Consider the following 17,572-nt stretch of genomic DNA (forward strand, 5'->3'; position numbering starts at 1 on the left):
ACAGCTTCATTGCATCAACTCAGTTTATAGATAATAACACTGTCCAGGGCACCATGTTAATAATATATGACCTTGTTTACACCAACATGGATTAGGCTCCAACTGTGCTAAAGTCCCCTGTGTTTTACCTTACACACACACACACTCACTCACAGCTTGTGCTCCAGTCTGCTTGATGGCGTTCATGATAGCATCCATGTTCAGGTAACTTTTACTTGTAGGGGCAGGGCCAACACACACAGCCTCATCAGCCATCTTCACGTGAACCTAAGGGAACGAGGGAAAACACACAGGAAAATTGTCAAAGTCGAAATCCTCATATCACGTTTAATTTTTTGAACTGTCGGAAAAACTGGTTAACTTATGATTTATGTATTACACATTTTGTGACTTTCTCTCATTTAGGGGTCATTAACATTCCTGCAATTTGCTGACAGTCTGATGTGATGTGGCATGGGCATACAAAATTATTTAAATTATGATCTTTGAAGATCAATTTGACCTGTTTTTTTTCATTATTAAATGGCAACTGCACAGAACGGGGAAAAGAAAAAGAAAACATTTTTTGATGCATTATGCACTTACAAAATTTCTATTATGATGTTTAAAAGTTTATTTGACCCACTTATTTCATTATTAATGGCATCTGAACCGACCTGAAATGTTTATATGTATTTTTTAAAGCTAGTTTCTTTAACTACCCTCTAAGGGCATTAAATTAATGCATTTGGCAAATACTTTTAACTACTAATATTTACAATGCCTAGAAGGCATACATTTTTAACATTTCATTAACATTTAGTTTGCTGGAAATCGAGCCCATGGTCTTAGTGTTGCTAGTGCCATGCTTTATGGTTTGACCTTCAGGAAAGCAAGAAAAAAAGTACTTTTACACAGATGCATTTAAAATGTTGAAATGTTTTTTTTTTTTGTGTGTATATACTGCTAATAATAGTTTATGGGGAACAAAAAAAGTTGTGTGTTCTAGTTTTTGTTTTTCATAGTCTGATTTTCAGTGAGTTGTAATGATTGTACCCAGATTTTAACCCAATACTCTGCATTTTAAACACACTGTTGTAAATGCCATTCAGTTGTCTGCGCGGCCAAGATGTCGTCACACACGGCGTGAAACAACTGTGACAGTGAGCTGACGGAGTGACAGACCTCACAATGGGAAAGCATTAATATTGACAACTGCATCAACAGGGGAGGTTTGGAGAAGACTCACAAGCCAACTGCTGCTTCTCTGCTAATGTTTCCCACACATGTGTAAAAAGGGAGACACAAAGTCGTTTTCCCTCACATTTAACGAGGGTGACGCAAACAGAGGTGGAGGAGCTTGCAAGACGCTCAAATGAGTCCAAAAGACTGAAGCAGCCACATACTGCAAACTGACTTTAAGGATCATCTTACTGAAGAAGTGATTATGTAACTGGACTGTAAATTCTTTTTGTTTACCAAAAAAAACAATTCTTAAATGAAAACTAAATTAATTCAAATAAACACTACTTGGTTTTGAATCGCACAGAAAAATCTCTAGATGTGTTTTCACTGACAGTGAGTTTAATGAGTATTCTGTCTGAGCCTTTTAATGCAGCGCAAAACTTGACGGCTCCCCGCCATTTGTTTCAGGAGCCTAATAAACGTCTTTTTCAGTCAACACCGACCCTGTTAACTAGAGAGGACGTGAGACAGCCTGTGGGTCCTGTTTGCTTTTAATGGAACACTTTAAATGTAAACACTAAATTACTACATAAATTAATTTGTGTTTCACGATGTTTCAGAAAATGACATTAGAAAAGATAAAAAGTCGAGTTGAAAGAAAGATTCAGCATTAGGAATGTGTTTGTGAAATATTTCAATACATCAATCATGGGGGTCAGTATATGGACTTCTAATGTCAATTTGTTCCCCCATACAGAGTCCAGATTATCCCCCACTGCTCTGTTTAAACATCTTCATTTAGATGCTCTTTGGAAGCTGCAAATCAAATGCAAAAGATCCCCACCTCTAACCCCCCCATCATTCTCACAATCCAGCACAGAACACAGCAGGGGGACGAGCTGAGTTTAAAACACTGCCTCTATCAAACTCTCATGCATATGGAATAGGAGGGGGTGAAAACTGACAGCTATCAATCATGGCAACAGAGGATTACACTCCATGGAAAGATAAAGTTGAGAGGAGCAAAAGCTTTGGTTTATCTTGCAATGCTTGTAAAAGTGTAGTGGGGTCTAATTTAGATATTAGCAACAGACTGCCTCCAGATGACTAGCCTGCTTCAGTCAACTTTTTTTACTCATTTCAAATGCTTCACAGTCTTCAAGTACAGCACATACGAGCTGTTGTATTAGTAATCTCTTCTTTGATATGTAGACGTTTTTAATGAATTATCAAACATAATATACAGTGGGGCCAAAAAGAAATTAAGATGTTTCTAGTTAGCATTTTTCTAATTTAATACAAGAATTTTAATTAAATTATATCAACAGCATAAATTTAATAAGACGTTAAAATGAAAAATTAATAGTTACATTTTTTTTATTCTGTTAACACTTCCATGAAATTCCAAAACTGTATGACTTTTTTCCTCTATGGAAGATAAATGGTAACCAATTGTTTACCAGCATTATTCAAAACATGTGTGACACATATGTGACCCTGGACCACAAAACCAGTCTTAAGTCGCTGGGGTATATTTGTAGCAATAGCCAAAAATACACTGTATGGGTCAAAATTATCGATTTTTCTTTTATGCCAAAAATAATTAGGATATTAAGTAAAGATCATATTCCATGAAAATATTTTGTAAATTTCTTACCGTAAATGTATCAAAACTTAATTTGTAATAAGTAATATGCATTGCTAAGAGCTTCATTTGGACAACTTATAGGCGATTTTCTCAATATTGAGATTTTTTTGCACCCTCAGATTCCAGATTTTCAAATAGTTGTACCTCAGCCAAATATTGTCAGATCCTAACAAACCATACATCAATGGAAAGCTTATTTATTCAGATGATGTATAAATCTCAATTTAGAAAAATTGACACTTGAGACTGGTTTTGGGCATGAGGGTATGTCCTATATATTTTCTATATATAAATATACTGTATACACACACCCACATGTATAGGTGTGTGTCTTTTTTAAATCATTAAATTTATTTGAAAAGTCAAAAACCTTTGCTTTTTTATTCATTATAAGAACAGAATAGTTTAAAACATAATGCCAACCAATAAATAAACTCTTACAGCAGAAACTCTTACAGCCGAAATTCTAGCCTGCTTCCTGGTGAGAAAGGATCAAAGAATATAACGCTTAGGCTGTCCAGTAAAATCTGCTGAATAGACAGCCGAGTCCTACTGAAATCACATGATGGCGGTTCTTTACCTTTCAGCCAAACACGAGCAAGTCTCAATTAGTGAGAATTATCAAGAGAATGATTTTCAGCTTTAAATTAGTTTTTGAATCAATGTGCTTTCAGACTTTTGAACCTCAATGTTTTTGTCCTTTTTAAGGTACATCTGAATATTCATTTCTCTCACCGCACTGGAGTCCACATCGCTGTGAACTGCAACCGTCTTGATGCCCATCTTCTTACATGTTTTAATCACCTATGAATGGAAACAAAGAATGAATATGAATGTTTTTCATTTCCTAGTAGAAAAAAATGTACCGAAGGTAAAATACATTATGGAACTTCATGTATGTAACAAATGTTCAAGTTCATACATCTAGGACTTCACCCTGATTTAAAATGAAAACGGCCTTAAGACAAATCGTATGTTTTGCCTTAAACACACTGAAAGGAACCTTCCTGGTGAAGAACACACACACACTCACCCTGCAGGCAATCTCGCCTCTGTTTGCAATGAGGATTTTATCAAAGGTCTGTGGAAAGGAAAAGGGAACAGAGCGATTAAGACATTTGTTTTGTCAACACATTTGATTTGTCCACAGTGTGTGTCTCTAACACTGACTAAAGCTCAACTCATTTAGCTGTAAGTGAAAGCTGTTCAACACACACTGCTTTTTAGATGACAAGAACAGAGAAGAGATGAAGACCTCTGAGATCAAGTTCTAAGTGCAGAACTGAATATAAAACTGGATGAACAATTAAACTATCAGGTGCAAAAACTACTTGTATACTGAACTACTGTTATCTATTCCATGAAGTGCAATAAACATACACAAGTTTAAAACGAGGGAGATCTAGATGATTCTGACTGTTAAGGTGGATGTTAGTGTGCATTAAAGATCAAAGCATGAGGCTTTGCTAATGTTGTCTGCCACGTGTAAACAATTTATGGAAAAACTGAAGGAAGTGTCTGCCTATAAACCATGTGTCAAGATGAGCCTAGGGCCATGTGTATTCAAGAACGCATTCCTAAACTCAAAGCATATTTCCCTATTTGCTCATATTGCTACACCCCCAATCCCACAACACACAAACACACAAACACGCACACACACACACACACACACACCTCCAGGCAAAGGCTGATTGTGGGAGAATGAAACATCAAAGCTACATGGATGCAACAGGCTTTTGGGAGTGTAAAGGCTGAGAGAGTATGCAAAGAGAATCTTGACCTTGATATACGGGATGTTTGTCAAAATAACTGAGGCTTCCTTGTTTCCTCTATGGATATCTATATGTAGATACCTCATTCCAGACACATCAACATGTCCTTCATCTTGACTACTCATCACTCTCACCAGCCAAACCATTATTTTTTTATTGGAAATGCAGCAACAGTTTGCAGCCTATGGTTGCAGGAAGTACAGATAAACAGTGGAAAAAAAAAAAATTTGATCCCTGCTGATTTTTTAACGTTTGCCCACTGACGAAGAAATGATCAGTCTATAATTTTAATGGTAGGTTTATTTGAACAGTGAGAGACAGAACAACTAAAAAATCCAGAAAAACGCATTTCAAAAATGTTATAAATTGATTTGCATTTTAATGAGTCAAATAAGTATTTGATTCCCTATCAAACAGCAAGATTTCTGGCTAAATTTGTAATTATTCGCAAATGGAAGAAACACAAATCAATGTCAATCTCCCTCGGACTGGGGCTCCATGCAAGATCTCACCTCGTGGAGTTTCAATGATCATGAGAACGGAGAGGAATCAGCCCAGAACTACACGGGAGGATCTTGTCAATGATCTGAAGGAAGCTGGGACCATAGTCACCAAGAAAACAATTGCTAACACACTACGCCGTGAAGGACTGAAATCCTGCAGCGCCCGCAAGGTCCCACTGCTCAATAAAGCACATGTACAGCCCGTCTGAAGTCTGCCAGTGATTCAGAGGAGAACTGGGTGAAAGTGTTGTGGTCAACTCAACTCGCCGTGTTTGGAGGAGGAGGAATGCTGCCTATGACCCCAAGAACACCATCCCCACCGTCAAACATGGAGGAGGAAACATTATGTTTTGAGGGGGTTTTTCTGCTAAGGGGACAGGACAACTGCACCGTATCAAAGGGATGATGGACGAGGCCATGTACCGTCAGGGGCAGGGCATTGAAGCCAGCCAGGGCATTGAAAATGGGTCGTGGATGGGTATTCCAGCATGACAATGACCCAAAACACACAGCCAAGGCAACAAAGGAGTGGCTCAAGAAGAACCACATTAAGGTCCTGGAGTGGCCTAGCCAGTCTACAGACTTTAATCCCATAGAAAATCTGTGAAGGTTCGAGTTGCCAAACGTCAGCCTCAAAACCTTAAAGGTCCCATGACATGCTGCTTTTTGGATGCTTTTATACAGGCCTAAGGGGTCCCTAATACTGTATCTGAAGTCTGTTTCCCCGAAATTCAGCCTTAGTGCAGAATTTCAGCCACTACGAGCAAGTCCCACAATGAGCTTTCCTTAGGACGTGCCATTTCTGTGTCTGTAGCTTTAAATGCTAATGAGGAGGAGAGAGGCGGTGCAAGGTGGAGGGTGGGTGTGTGGCCTTAACCAGCTTGCGCTACCATGCGCTAATGTTGACAGTGGATGTATCGCAATGGCTCGTAGACACACAGTCCTTCAAGCTTTTCAGTTTGACCCAGAATCTGATCCGGATGAAAAAGTTGCAACTCAGCGGCTACAGCAGGACAATACGGTACTTTAGTTGGTTTGTTTATGTATGCTGTTACAGTTATTATCATGTAGCTAACGCTAGCCATAGGCTCGGATGAAGGAACTAAAAAAATACTTTGTTCATTTGTACATCCAAACACTGAGCAACTGCCATGCTTCGCTCGTTTGCAAGTCATGGTGTCTCTCGAGGAAAAAAATAAATATTGCGCTCGCCTCGCACGGTAGTAGCTCATCTTCTCATGGGCGGGCAAAGCAGAGAAAAGGGGAGGTAACCTTTCCCCTTATGACGACATAAAGGGAAGATTCCAGATTGGGCCATCTGAGCTTTCATTTTCTCAAAGACGAAGCAGGATACCCAGGGCTCGGTTTACACCTATCGCCATTTCTAGCCACTGGGGGACCATAGGCAGGCTAGGGGAACTCATATTAATGTTAAAAAACCTCATAAAGTGAAATTTTCATTGCCATGGGACCTTTAATGACTTGGAGAGTATCTGCAAAGAGGAGTGGGACAAAACCCCTCCTGAGATGTGCGCAAACCTGGTGGCCAACTACAAGAAACGTCTGACCTCTGTGATTGCCAACAAGGGTTTTGCCACCAAGTATTAAATCATGTTTTGCGAAGGGGTCAAATACTTATTTCACTCATAAAAATGCAAATCAATTTAAAACCTTGTTTAAATGCATTTTTCTTGATTATTTTTTTTTTTTGTTATTCTGTCTCTCACTGTTTAAATAAACCTACCATTAAAATTATAGACTGATCATTTCATTGTCAGTGGCCAAACGTACAAAGTCAGCAGGGGATCAAATAAATCTTTTCCCCCACTGTATATGATAGGGTTTTCTAATGGTCAACAATTATGCAGAAATATAACACTAATGATAAACTAAATCCACTGAAAATCAGCTTGTAAAGATTACTGTAGAAATAAATATTTATAAAGTCAAAAGTTTGAAATAATTTAAAAGAAGTTTCTTTTGCTGACCAAGGCTGTATTTATATGATCAAAAATACAGTAAAAACCGTAATATTGTGAAATATTATTATAAATATTACTACTGTTTCCTGTGTGAATGTATGTTAAAATGTAATTTATTTCTGTGTTCCTGAATTTTCAACAGGCATTACTCCAGTCTTCAGCGTCACATGATCTGTCATAAATCACTGGTGTCAGTGCTCAATTATTAATAATGGTTCTTGTTATCAAAGTTTAAAACATGTTAGTGGAAACTGTGATACATTTTTCCTTATTCCTTAATAAACAGAAAGTTCAAAAGAACAGCATTTATTTCAAATAGAAATTATTTGTAAAATTACAAGTCAGACTTATAATTTAGTGCATCGTTTCTGGAAAAAGTATTCATTTCTTTTTCTTTTCTTTTCTTTTTTTTAAATCTTACTGACCCCCAGGCTTTTGAAAACTGTTCAACATTTATAATGAAAATAAATGATTTTGAAGGATCATGTGACAATACTGGAGTAATGGCAGTAGAAAAGTTATTTTATATGCAAATAATATTATACAATCTTACTGTTTTTCCTGTAATTTTGATCAAATAAATGCAGCTATGGTGAGCAAAAGAGACTTTATTTAAAAACATTACAAAAATCTTTTGACCAATAGTGTACATTTGAATAACTAGGTTGCAGATGCAGTCAAGTAATCACTGCTAATATGGCATCTATGTACAGAAATCAATGGTTTCCTCTTTCATCATGAAGGACATGTCAATTGACATAAAAGACAGTTGATACTGCACAAAGTGCTATGTTTCTTTACCCTACGTCTCACTTGGATTCTATCATACAGTCTGACAGACAACAATTGCATAGAGCCATAGTACAGTGTTAATGCACTAAGATGTAGGAAAGGAAACAAGAATGCACAAGTAAAGAAAAGTGAAACATCAATTAATATTAAACACTGTTATTATAAGACTTACCTTCTCATTTGGATCATACACTGTAGAGTACCGGCAGATTATAACACCGCACCTCTGCTTGCTAAAACAGACATGCTAAAACACAGAGAGACGATGCGGTCATCACCACTGACTGAATGAAACGGTTTGTAACAGAGATGTCCAAACCAGGACCAGCAGGCCAAAGCTGACATTTGATGACCTTTGCCATTGGAGAAACATTCTATTGAAGCATTTCTTCATGTCTAATTAATCATTTTGGGATTTATTTATTTATTCTCTATCTATCTTTTGTATTGAAATGTAAAAATATATATAATACGATTTAAAAATATATACATTTTATCTTTTAGTATAATATAAATAGATATAATGGGGAATTTACTTTCAGCACACAGCCCTCAATCTTTTGACTTTTCATAGTAAAACATTTGGTTACCTCTGGTTTATAACTTCATTCAAAACAAGTGACAAATGTTTTAGGGACCCTTGCATTGTGTTCAGTTACAGTAATGAAACACGAAGGACAACACCATCGACTTTTAAATATGTATCAAGTCAGTAATATAATTGTCTAAAAATTATTCTGAACAACAATGGTATTTGTGTTTAATTCATATGTCTGAATATTAGAACATGGCTCAAAATGGACAAAGAAGTTAAATCAGCAAAAAGAATCCGACTGACTGATAGTCATTGATAAAAGTGGAAAATAGATCTAATCAAAAATATAAGCTGCTTTCAAAGTTATTATTAGGAATCCTTGAATCAAATATTCAATATATGTTCGCTGCACAGACAAAACGTCTTTAAATTACGTCCAGCACAGCTGCATCAGCTAAACACTTCACGAAATCATTTTGACATTGACATGAGTTCACAGTCATCAATGATAAAGACATCTGGTCGTTATTTCTTCAACAATAATAATGAAGGACACACTTATAAGGAGCAGGTGATGTTTCATAAATAATACTTGACTGTTACAAATCAATGAAACTATCCGTGTATCGTGACAATTCATGTGAAGATACTTGCGGATCTTTTAAGTCAAGTCAGAGCGCTTAGTCCGTTAGCAAAGCAATGCTTTGTACACAATTCTGACAAATCAGCAGATTCGCTATATGAATTGTTTTCCTGCAAGCAGCGACTTCAAATATCAAACGCTCACCTTAACAGCATGCAAAACTCTTTGAAAACCTGCAGCGCTTCTGTAAGCCGCCATGATAATCGCAGCTGCCGAGAGCAGGCGGCGCGCTCTTATGACGTAATGCACATAGTTTGGGGTGTTTGCCCTCTCGACCAATCAGATGTGCTCAGATGTGTCCGAGACTGAAGCGGGGGACACAACAACTGAAAGTTGGACGACAGGCTGCTTATAAAAACCGTGACCTTGAAGGCTATTCTATTGCACCTGCACGAATCCCTAAATTGTGACAATGCATTAAAGATTATTTTAAATATTTTGTTAAAATGGGTGGCAGTTGTTAAAGGTTTTATGTATTTTTATTCATTTATTTGGCAATTTATTTATTTTATTTGGCATGTATTGTGTTAAAATGGTTTAAATTTGGAACAGATTAAACTATCGAGTAGGTACTATTCATCGCATTATTATTTTTATTTCTTCGTTTTGTATTGACACATTTTCCTGAAAGTAAACATTCAGAAAACCAATGCTGCAAATGATGATAAAAATAACAGTGTATGTCTAATTTCTTTTTTATTGAAAAGGTAAAGGCAATCACACAGCTACTCCCTGAAACTTTTCACAAATGGACTTTCAGACCATTTGAGTTTGTGAATGTAGTCTAGCTATCATGATGTGCAAAAAAAATTAAATAAGTATATAAATAAATAAATAAAAACGGCCAAAGATAAACACAAAGAATAATATATAGGTCATTGTGTTATTATTAATCATAATAGTTCTTATCAAATCCTCCTGGCACCCAGAAAAACAAGAAGAAGAAAAAAAAAAGCTTTGTGAATTTAGTATTTGTTCATGTCACTACATTGTTTACAGCATAAGAAAGAAATGGAAAAATAACAATTTTGAAGAATTATTTTTTTAATGCTATATGTCCTCTGTATAGGACACCAGGACTCAATTTTAAATAAATAATAATAATAATAAAAGTTTTTTTTTTTACATGAATAGACATAAATAATGAAAAAAACAATGTATTTTTATTTCTTTTTTTTACATCACCAATACATTTTTAGGTTTCAGGATTTTGGTTTTATACCAAACTTTGTATAAAAATGATTCTCAACTATGTCATGAAAGATGTAACAGAATGATTTGATATACCATTTTGCTTTATGCAATATGTGTGTAAAATGGCCATAAGAGGGTTTTCCCACTATATACAATGTATCTATACACTGTATTTAATTTGCATAGCCTATTAATGTGTTTGTGGGGCAGCATGTAATGAAAAAAAGAATGAAGATTTCAGATTCAAGTGCCGTCTGAAATTTTCTTCTAAATTGATCTTTTTTTTTTTCCAGGCTACTATATTTATGTTCAGTTATTTCACTTTAATGCCAATTAAAAGAACCCATTCATTGCCATTAAAGTGAATTTACTGAACCTACACATGACAGCCTGAGAAAAATGCTCATTTTAGAAGAAAATTTCAGACGGCACAGAGGCTTTTGCATCTGAACTCTTCAAGTGTAATAATTGGAGTAATAACTGGCAGGATTTTCACAATAATAATAATATAATATTTCATATATTGAAATATGACCCCCGTTATGAAACTGATGTCCTGTTTCATAACAGAAAAAAATCATATTTTGATTCGAAATCCCATAACATTTTCCTGAGCTGTTGCTTTATGACAATTAATTTAAAAAATGAGTCAGATTTAAATGATAACAAAATATTATGATATTTCCATAAAAGTGTGAAATAAATTAAAGTCAGACATTTTTAAAGACTAAGGAGAGGGCGTGGTCATAGTCAAACCTCCAAACATTTAGTATCTCTGAAAATCCCCGAATCATGTGCTCTGTAAACTGTGACATGTAAGATCTCAGAGAACTTCATTAAAATATACAGAAGAGAAGAGTCTAGGGTCCCATATAAATTGTAAATTAACGAATAAGACATTTGGTTTTATTGTTTGTTTCATTTTATTGTCTTTATATATTTTCTTTCATTTTACGGTTTGGCATTAGTTATCAAGAATTTACATCTTAAAACTGAATAACAATGTACAAACACTTTAAAGGTAACAATTCTGTACACATTTTAGTCGAGGAGTTTTTCATAAATATTTTGTACTTTTAATCAAGTATAAGCTATACCATAATTTAAAAACAAGAGGCTTTTCTCAAAATTACTCGAAGTGGATCATTTCCAGATATCTGTAACATACATGGAAATAATTCTTACAATAATATACATTCACAGAATTGTGTCCATTTTAACGCACGACATTTGACTTCGGCACTTAGGATCCCCGTTAATACTTTATGGTAAGACAATCATGTAACGTCAAATAGCTCTATAATATTCTAATGACAGGAATATTGTATACAAACATCGTAACTTGACACGACCTTACTGTAAAACATTTATACAGTCAGAAAAATACATCCATCCTTCCTCTTTGGCAAATTACCAAAGGACATTTTATTCTTCGTATAAGAAAACAGCCTTCAGTTAATTCACATAATAGGCTACTTTTCCTTGAGTCACAGTGCAACACTGAATCTTCGACATGCTGACAACATAAACCCTCATTTACTATTTACAAATAATATTTTCTTTTATATGCAGTTCTTGGCGGAGTCCTTAAACGTACCACTCGCTAAAATTGGACGCTAAGCTGCCGTGGCCGCTGCTGTTGAGCGCGACAGAGTCCGGCGACATGGTGCTGTGCGTTTCTGAACACGGAGAGATCAAACTGGACGGAGTGGAGGACTCGTACCCAGAGCTTCCAGCGGGAGAGGAGTCGACCACCGGAACTTGATCCTCGTGAACCTACAAAAGGCATCAAACACTTAGAATCGGTTCATTCTGACTAAACTATGATATATGCAAGCAAAGGTAATGGATTGGAGAACAGATGATTTGAATTCTCACCTTCATGTGTTTCCTCAAGGAGCTGGGATGAGTGTAAGACTTGTCGCACAGTTTGCACAAATATGGCTTGTCAGACGTGTGAACGTGCATGTGCTTCTTCCGGTCACTGCTGTTGGCGAAACGTCTGTCACAGCCGTCGAATTCACACAGGAACGGTTTTTCTCCTGAAAGACGAAAATATTTTCTATTTGGATGCCACACTGGTTAGAACTTTACACAAAAATGAATGAATGCTGCTACTACAACTAGTCTCTCAAAAAAGTGGGCTGATTATGATGCTGCAAAAGGGGTGATGGCGCAATCGTACCAATTTACGCATTCAAATTTAAGAGCAGTTCACACTTACAAAAGCATCCGTTTTTAATTATAAAACATCGCTATGGGGTTTCTAATCTGAAACTAACTTGTCTAACGATTGATGAGGCACCAGTGCGTAAGGGACGTATGCAAAAAGTGTTGTTTGTTATTACTTAACAGCAATGTCAAAGTTCTAGCTTTGAAACTGAAATGACCATTTAAACTGCGCGATTCAATAAAAAGCCATGTTTAAAAGAACTACAATAAATGATCACCTGTATGTGTTCGTTTGTGTATTTTCAGATTCTCTGAGCGCGCGAACACCTTGCCACATCCCGGGAAGGGGCACGCAAAGGGTTTCTCTCCCGTGTGCACTCGGATATGATTCACCAGTTTGTATTTTGCCTTGAATGGCTTGCTCTCCCGTGGACAGTCCTCCCAAAAGCAGACGTGGTTACACTGTTCTGGGCCGCCGACATGCTCCGTGGACACATGCGTGACCAGCTCGTGCATGGTGCTGTAAGTTTTGCTGCAGCATTTTTTTGGGTCACCAAGCTCCGGGTCGATCCATTTACAAATGAGCTCTTGTTTGATGCATTGTTGTCGCATGTAGCGGAAGAATGCGCCGGGATGGTGCGCCATGTTCATACCCATATTTAGGCCATATTGACCATAAGGATCGGCCCGCGCATTGGGCACTTGGTGATACTGCTCTGTTCGCCCGAAAACCTCACCGGGTAATCCAAGGCGCCCGTTCAGGATGTTTGGAGAGCCGTGATGGGAGCCGTGCTGCTCGTGGATTCCAGGGAAAAGTAGGTGACCCTGACCTTCTGGGTGAGAGTGATGGAGAGGCCCTGCTGTGGAGCTGAAGATGGGGTGTTGTCCGCTGCCCGGAGTCGAATCCCCAAAGCCTCGGCTGCGCAAGAGAAACTCCCTGGTGGAGTTAAACGTGGAAGTGGCGTACGAGGCAGCGTGCGCCGCCGCATGCGCTCCAAGAGCGGCCGCGGAATAGCTGGTTGCTTGGGGCGCAAAAGCTGCGCTCTGGCCCGGGGACAAATCGGGGTGGTTCAGTTTGAACGCGCCCATATGTGCCGATTCCATGAAACTCATATCTCTGTCCTGCGTCTCGCTCACAGCCGAGTGATGCCTTGTGAACGTGCCAACCCCTAAACCAGAGATTTGGTGGCCGGCATCCAGTAACATCACCACGGTTTTTGATTACAAGATGCGACTACACCCGCGTTTAAAATGAAAACAAAAGTAGGATATAAATAAAATGAGTGGCTGTTAATTGCCTGTAATACGGCTATAATTAAAACTCATACCAAGTGATGAAGTTAGAGTCAAATCAAATAAATCCTTTTGACACGATGGAAAAGCTGCAGAAATGTACACAATTTGTACATCGGTACAATTAGTGCGCCAAAGTGAAACTAGTAGCGGTTGCGCAGGTTCTCTGTGCGTCGTGTATCCAACTGAGTGTTTTTGCGCTCCTGACTGCGCTTATCTCTGGGGTCTCTCCAGGGCACCCCACGCCCCCTCACGACAGTAACCCCGTTTCCCAAATCTAAGAATCTCATTGGTCTGTGTAACTCCCAAATCCTGTTCACTCGTCCAATCAAACGTTTACTCACCGTGAGTAATCAGGGCTGACGGTTCATGTGGCTCCGCCCAGATTTATGCGTTTACGAGAGAATAATCTGTGCTGGAAGTGAGGGGAAAAATGAATGAAATGCAAAACACTGTATTACAGTATTATTTATCATTAGGTCATTATTTGGTTTGAATGCAGTGACTGTATTAAACACATCTGTTTGGTAAGTTATAAGATAAATTTGTAGGTCTACTTCTGCAAAACATCTTTCTTGACTGAACAGATTCGATAAATCGCTCACTGCGACATTAATATTTTCCTGAGTAGAAGTTTCATTTGTGAGCTCATTCTATTTGAAGCTTTTACTATAAACTAGCGTAGGCTATCCTTTTACAGCACATCAGTGAATAAGGTTTTAATGTTTATATCATCGGTTTGTGTGCAGATTTGTGCAGTGCGCGCGATTGCGTTATGGTGACCTGCACAACGAAGTGTTGACTTCGTTCTCGTTTTTGTAGGCTATAGCCTATATTTTGTTCATCACCAAAATACACAGCTGCATAAAACGTTTTAGGATTATCTTTATAAATGAAATATTTAACGAAAATCTCTAAACCATTTTGGTCTCTATACAGTCAAGCCGTGGAAGTTATTTTTTACAATTTCACAAAATCGTCCCCGTTTTGAGCTGTGTTAAATAGAACACTTTTACGAGAGTAACATTTAGGCTATTACAAGGCTACATGTTACAAACGATTTTTAATTCGAATTCTGCACAGTGTTCATAGGAACTGAATGTAATTACATTTGATATTTGATCTTAATCTAACCTATTTTGAGAAGTATATTCGACCTTGTTGTGTTGTGTCATCTCTGACAGAATCAGAGTTCATGGAAACACAGTGTCCTTCTCTCCAGCGTCTCCGAAAAGCAACACTTTTGTCAATAGCTTATTTGGACAAGGGCTCAAGCCTTAGCTCTCAGAATGAGCAGTCAAAGAGAAGGAAGGAAGGGACATGAGAGTGTTGTAAAGAGGTAAGTCACCGGCTTTGAACTGAAACTTATTATGGGCACGGATACCGCTCGGGTTGTCCTGACAACGGCGGTGAGATGGGAAGTCTCTCCATTGTGGATGAGTTGTTCCTCTTCAGAGGATATCTAACCTTTAGACACATGTTTACGTGGCCAGTCTTGGAATTGGTGACATACACAGACGGAGAGACGCCGCTCTGCCATGAGTATAAAATCAACAATGTCAAGAGGTTAGAATGGAACAACTGGCCCTTTTCACCACAGAACAACTTCATGAATATTTCAAAAACATTTACTCCACTGGTCAATTTAAAATAGAATATCTCGGGCTCACATAATAAAAAGACATTCAGGAATCAGAATTGTTTTGCGCTGATTAATCCTCGAAGGATGAGATTTATAAAGAAACGAACAAATGTTCCAGACAAATTTGGCTTTAAGTTATATTTCCTGTCATGTTTCACAAAATGAAAAGGACGACCTTAAAATAAGATTTAAATGTCAGGCAACACATGGTCTTAACAACTGACCTGTAAATGAATTCAAAATAGATTCATTAAATCAATTATCATGAGCACGTCATAATCTTTCGCTCAGTGAACCGTTTTGAACATATTTCAAACTTTTCAAAAGGGAGGCTAGACTACTAAATTGGCTTATTCATTAAAAAATTGCTGCATGACATCAGTCTGTCTTGAAGGACCATTTACATTTTAATACATTTCTATTTTAAAACTAAAACCAGATTGTTTGGTTGTTTCATAAATATTTTTACACGGAGGTTATAAGGTAATGTCGGTAATGGCAACTTGTTTTCAAACGAAATTTGATGAGAAACACTTTTAGGTTTGAAAATATTGAGGTATTAGAGGTTTTTCAGCGCACTGCAACTATTTAACGCCACAAATAAAATCTGCTTAATCTAAAATATTTTAGAGATGTTATTTATTTGAAGTATTTTATTTAGGGACATATTTAGTAGGCTATATTTTACCCACTGTGGCTCAATATTGTGAAATTAAAAATGTAAAATATCCTGTCAGAATTGGGCGGTGAGCATTTAAAAACTCAAAATGTATTATTTTTATTTTATATTTATATTTCTTCAAATAATAATATAAACATTTGAATAATAGTTAATATATGAATCAGTGTGTTTCTTTAGAGACTAAATTAAAGAAACCTTTCGCTGAGTAGCCTGAACAAGAACTCTGAACAGGTGGTCATTTTTTTTTTTTTATTATTTATTAAAATTTTGCAAATCCTGAAAGGATGCCAGTTTTACGTGAACGGCTAGTCACCAGAAGTTTTAAAAACAACTGTAGCATAAACTCAATTTCGCACAATTCAATTGATGTTTAAGGGCTGTGTGTAAATTGAAAATTTGGGTAATGATCCCCGGATCTGTTAAATGACGTCTCCGACGATCACTGTAGGCTATACGACTTCCTGGTATTGAATAAAAGGTGCAAAATGTCCCATTAAGCAATTTGCAAAACGTGTGAACCCACACAAACATGCACACATATTTCCAAAGCTCAGCGTGCACAATTACTATACGGTGTGCGTGCGTGCACGTGCACGTGCGTGTGTGTGTGTGTGTGTAAATGAGCTCATCATTCAGTGAATTAGTCTGTACAACACACAGATGCACTAATGAGCTGAATCACCCATATGCTGTTTAATGTTTCTGCGCTGTCAACCAGATCTCTCTCTCGCTCTCAAAATCTGTGTGGGCAAAATCAGTGGGGGAACCTCAACTCTAAAGTTCTGAAATTCTGCCATTCAGAAATACAAAAGCCCTTTTTTTCATTCACTCCTTGGGTTGGAGATTTCTTTCAAAGTGAGCGGCAGAAAATGAAGAGAGCGAAGAAGGGATGGAGCCCCTTCTGACAGAGAACAAAACGGCTACAGACTTGTGCAGAAAAACAAACAAATCTTTCCTCAGCTGCATCAATCTTACATGAGACACATCTAGTTGTGCAAAAGAAAATAAGATGGCATCTATTTGACTAAACATCGACTTAAGTGGTCAATCAAAAGAGGACAGAAAAGATGTCCAGTCAGCTGTAATTTGAGGTTTGGTTAGCTAAAAACAAAAATATTATTTTGTTATTTTTATGGTGTGAACGTAACTATTAAAAAAAATAGCATTCAGCAGAACTCTGACAGTCTTTTTATGGGAAATCTGACGCTTACATCTGGCAAATCTGCATAAATACAATGAAAAGTGTTTCATAATCACAGTTCATCTCTTTTTTTTCTCTGTCCCTTTTTCTCAAAGACACACATACATACACACATTTTTGAGGTTCGAACCCCAAAAGCCTCTACAATCATTTGAAGTTGCTACTCCCCAGGAATAATGCTGCTATGGCAACCATATATATAAAGGCTAGTTTGGAGGGCTTAGCATAATATCAGCACTGATAGACAGGACGGCACAGAACCACTGCAGGGAGAAGCAGGGAGAAACAGGGAAGTGTGTTTGGTCCCATTGAAAACAGCAGCAGCAGGCGTCACCGCCTCGTCCCA

At 37.4% G+C, this 17,572-nt stretch overlaps 2 protein-coding genes across 2 annotated transcripts in view; both read right to left on the bottom strand.

The window, feature by feature from the left end:
* Positions 1–9,331, bottom strand: part of pcca (propionyl-CoA carboxylase subunit alpha) — a 53,636-nt gene extending 44,305 nt beyond the window's left edge. Inside the window, exons 1-5 of the mRNA XM_058771930.1 lie at positions 9,187–9,331; positions 8,037–8,111; positions 3,846–3,893; positions 3,548–3,616; positions 154–267 (exon numbers count right to left, since the gene is read on the bottom strand). Coding sequence (XP_058627913.1) covers positions 154–267; positions 3,548–3,616; positions 3,846–3,893; positions 8,037–8,111; positions 9,187–9,240 — 360 coding nt within the window. The 5' untranslated portion in view covers positions 9,241–9,331. The remainder of the gene's footprint in view (positions 1–153; positions 268–3,547; positions 3,617–3,845; positions 3,894–8,036; positions 8,112–9,186) is intronic.
* A 1,826-nt stretch (positions 9,332–11,157) lies between these two features.
* Positions 11,158–14,024, bottom strand: zic2b (zic family member 2 (odd-paired homolog, Drosophila) b). Its single transcript, XM_058758339.1, has 3 exons — positions 12,687–14,024; positions 12,115–12,278; positions 11,158–12,012 (listed from the first exon to the last, which is right to left on the bottom strand). The coding sequence occupies exons 1-3, from the start codon at positions 13,612–13,614 to the stop codon at positions 11,824–11,826; spliced, it is 1,281 nt and encodes a 426-aa protein (XP_058614322.1). The 5' UTR covers positions 13,615–14,024; the 3' UTR covers positions 11,158–11,823.
* Positions 14,025–17,572: the final 3,548 nt, after the last annotated feature.

Source organism: Onychostoma macrolepis, chromosome 01 (genome assembly GCF_012432095.1).
Source record: "Onychostoma macrolepis isolate SWU-2019 chromosome 01, ASM1243209v1, whole genome shotgun sequence".
Classification (NCBI taxonomy): Eukaryota; Metazoa; Chordata; class Actinopteri; order Cypriniformes; family Cyprinidae; genus Onychostoma; species Onychostoma macrolepis.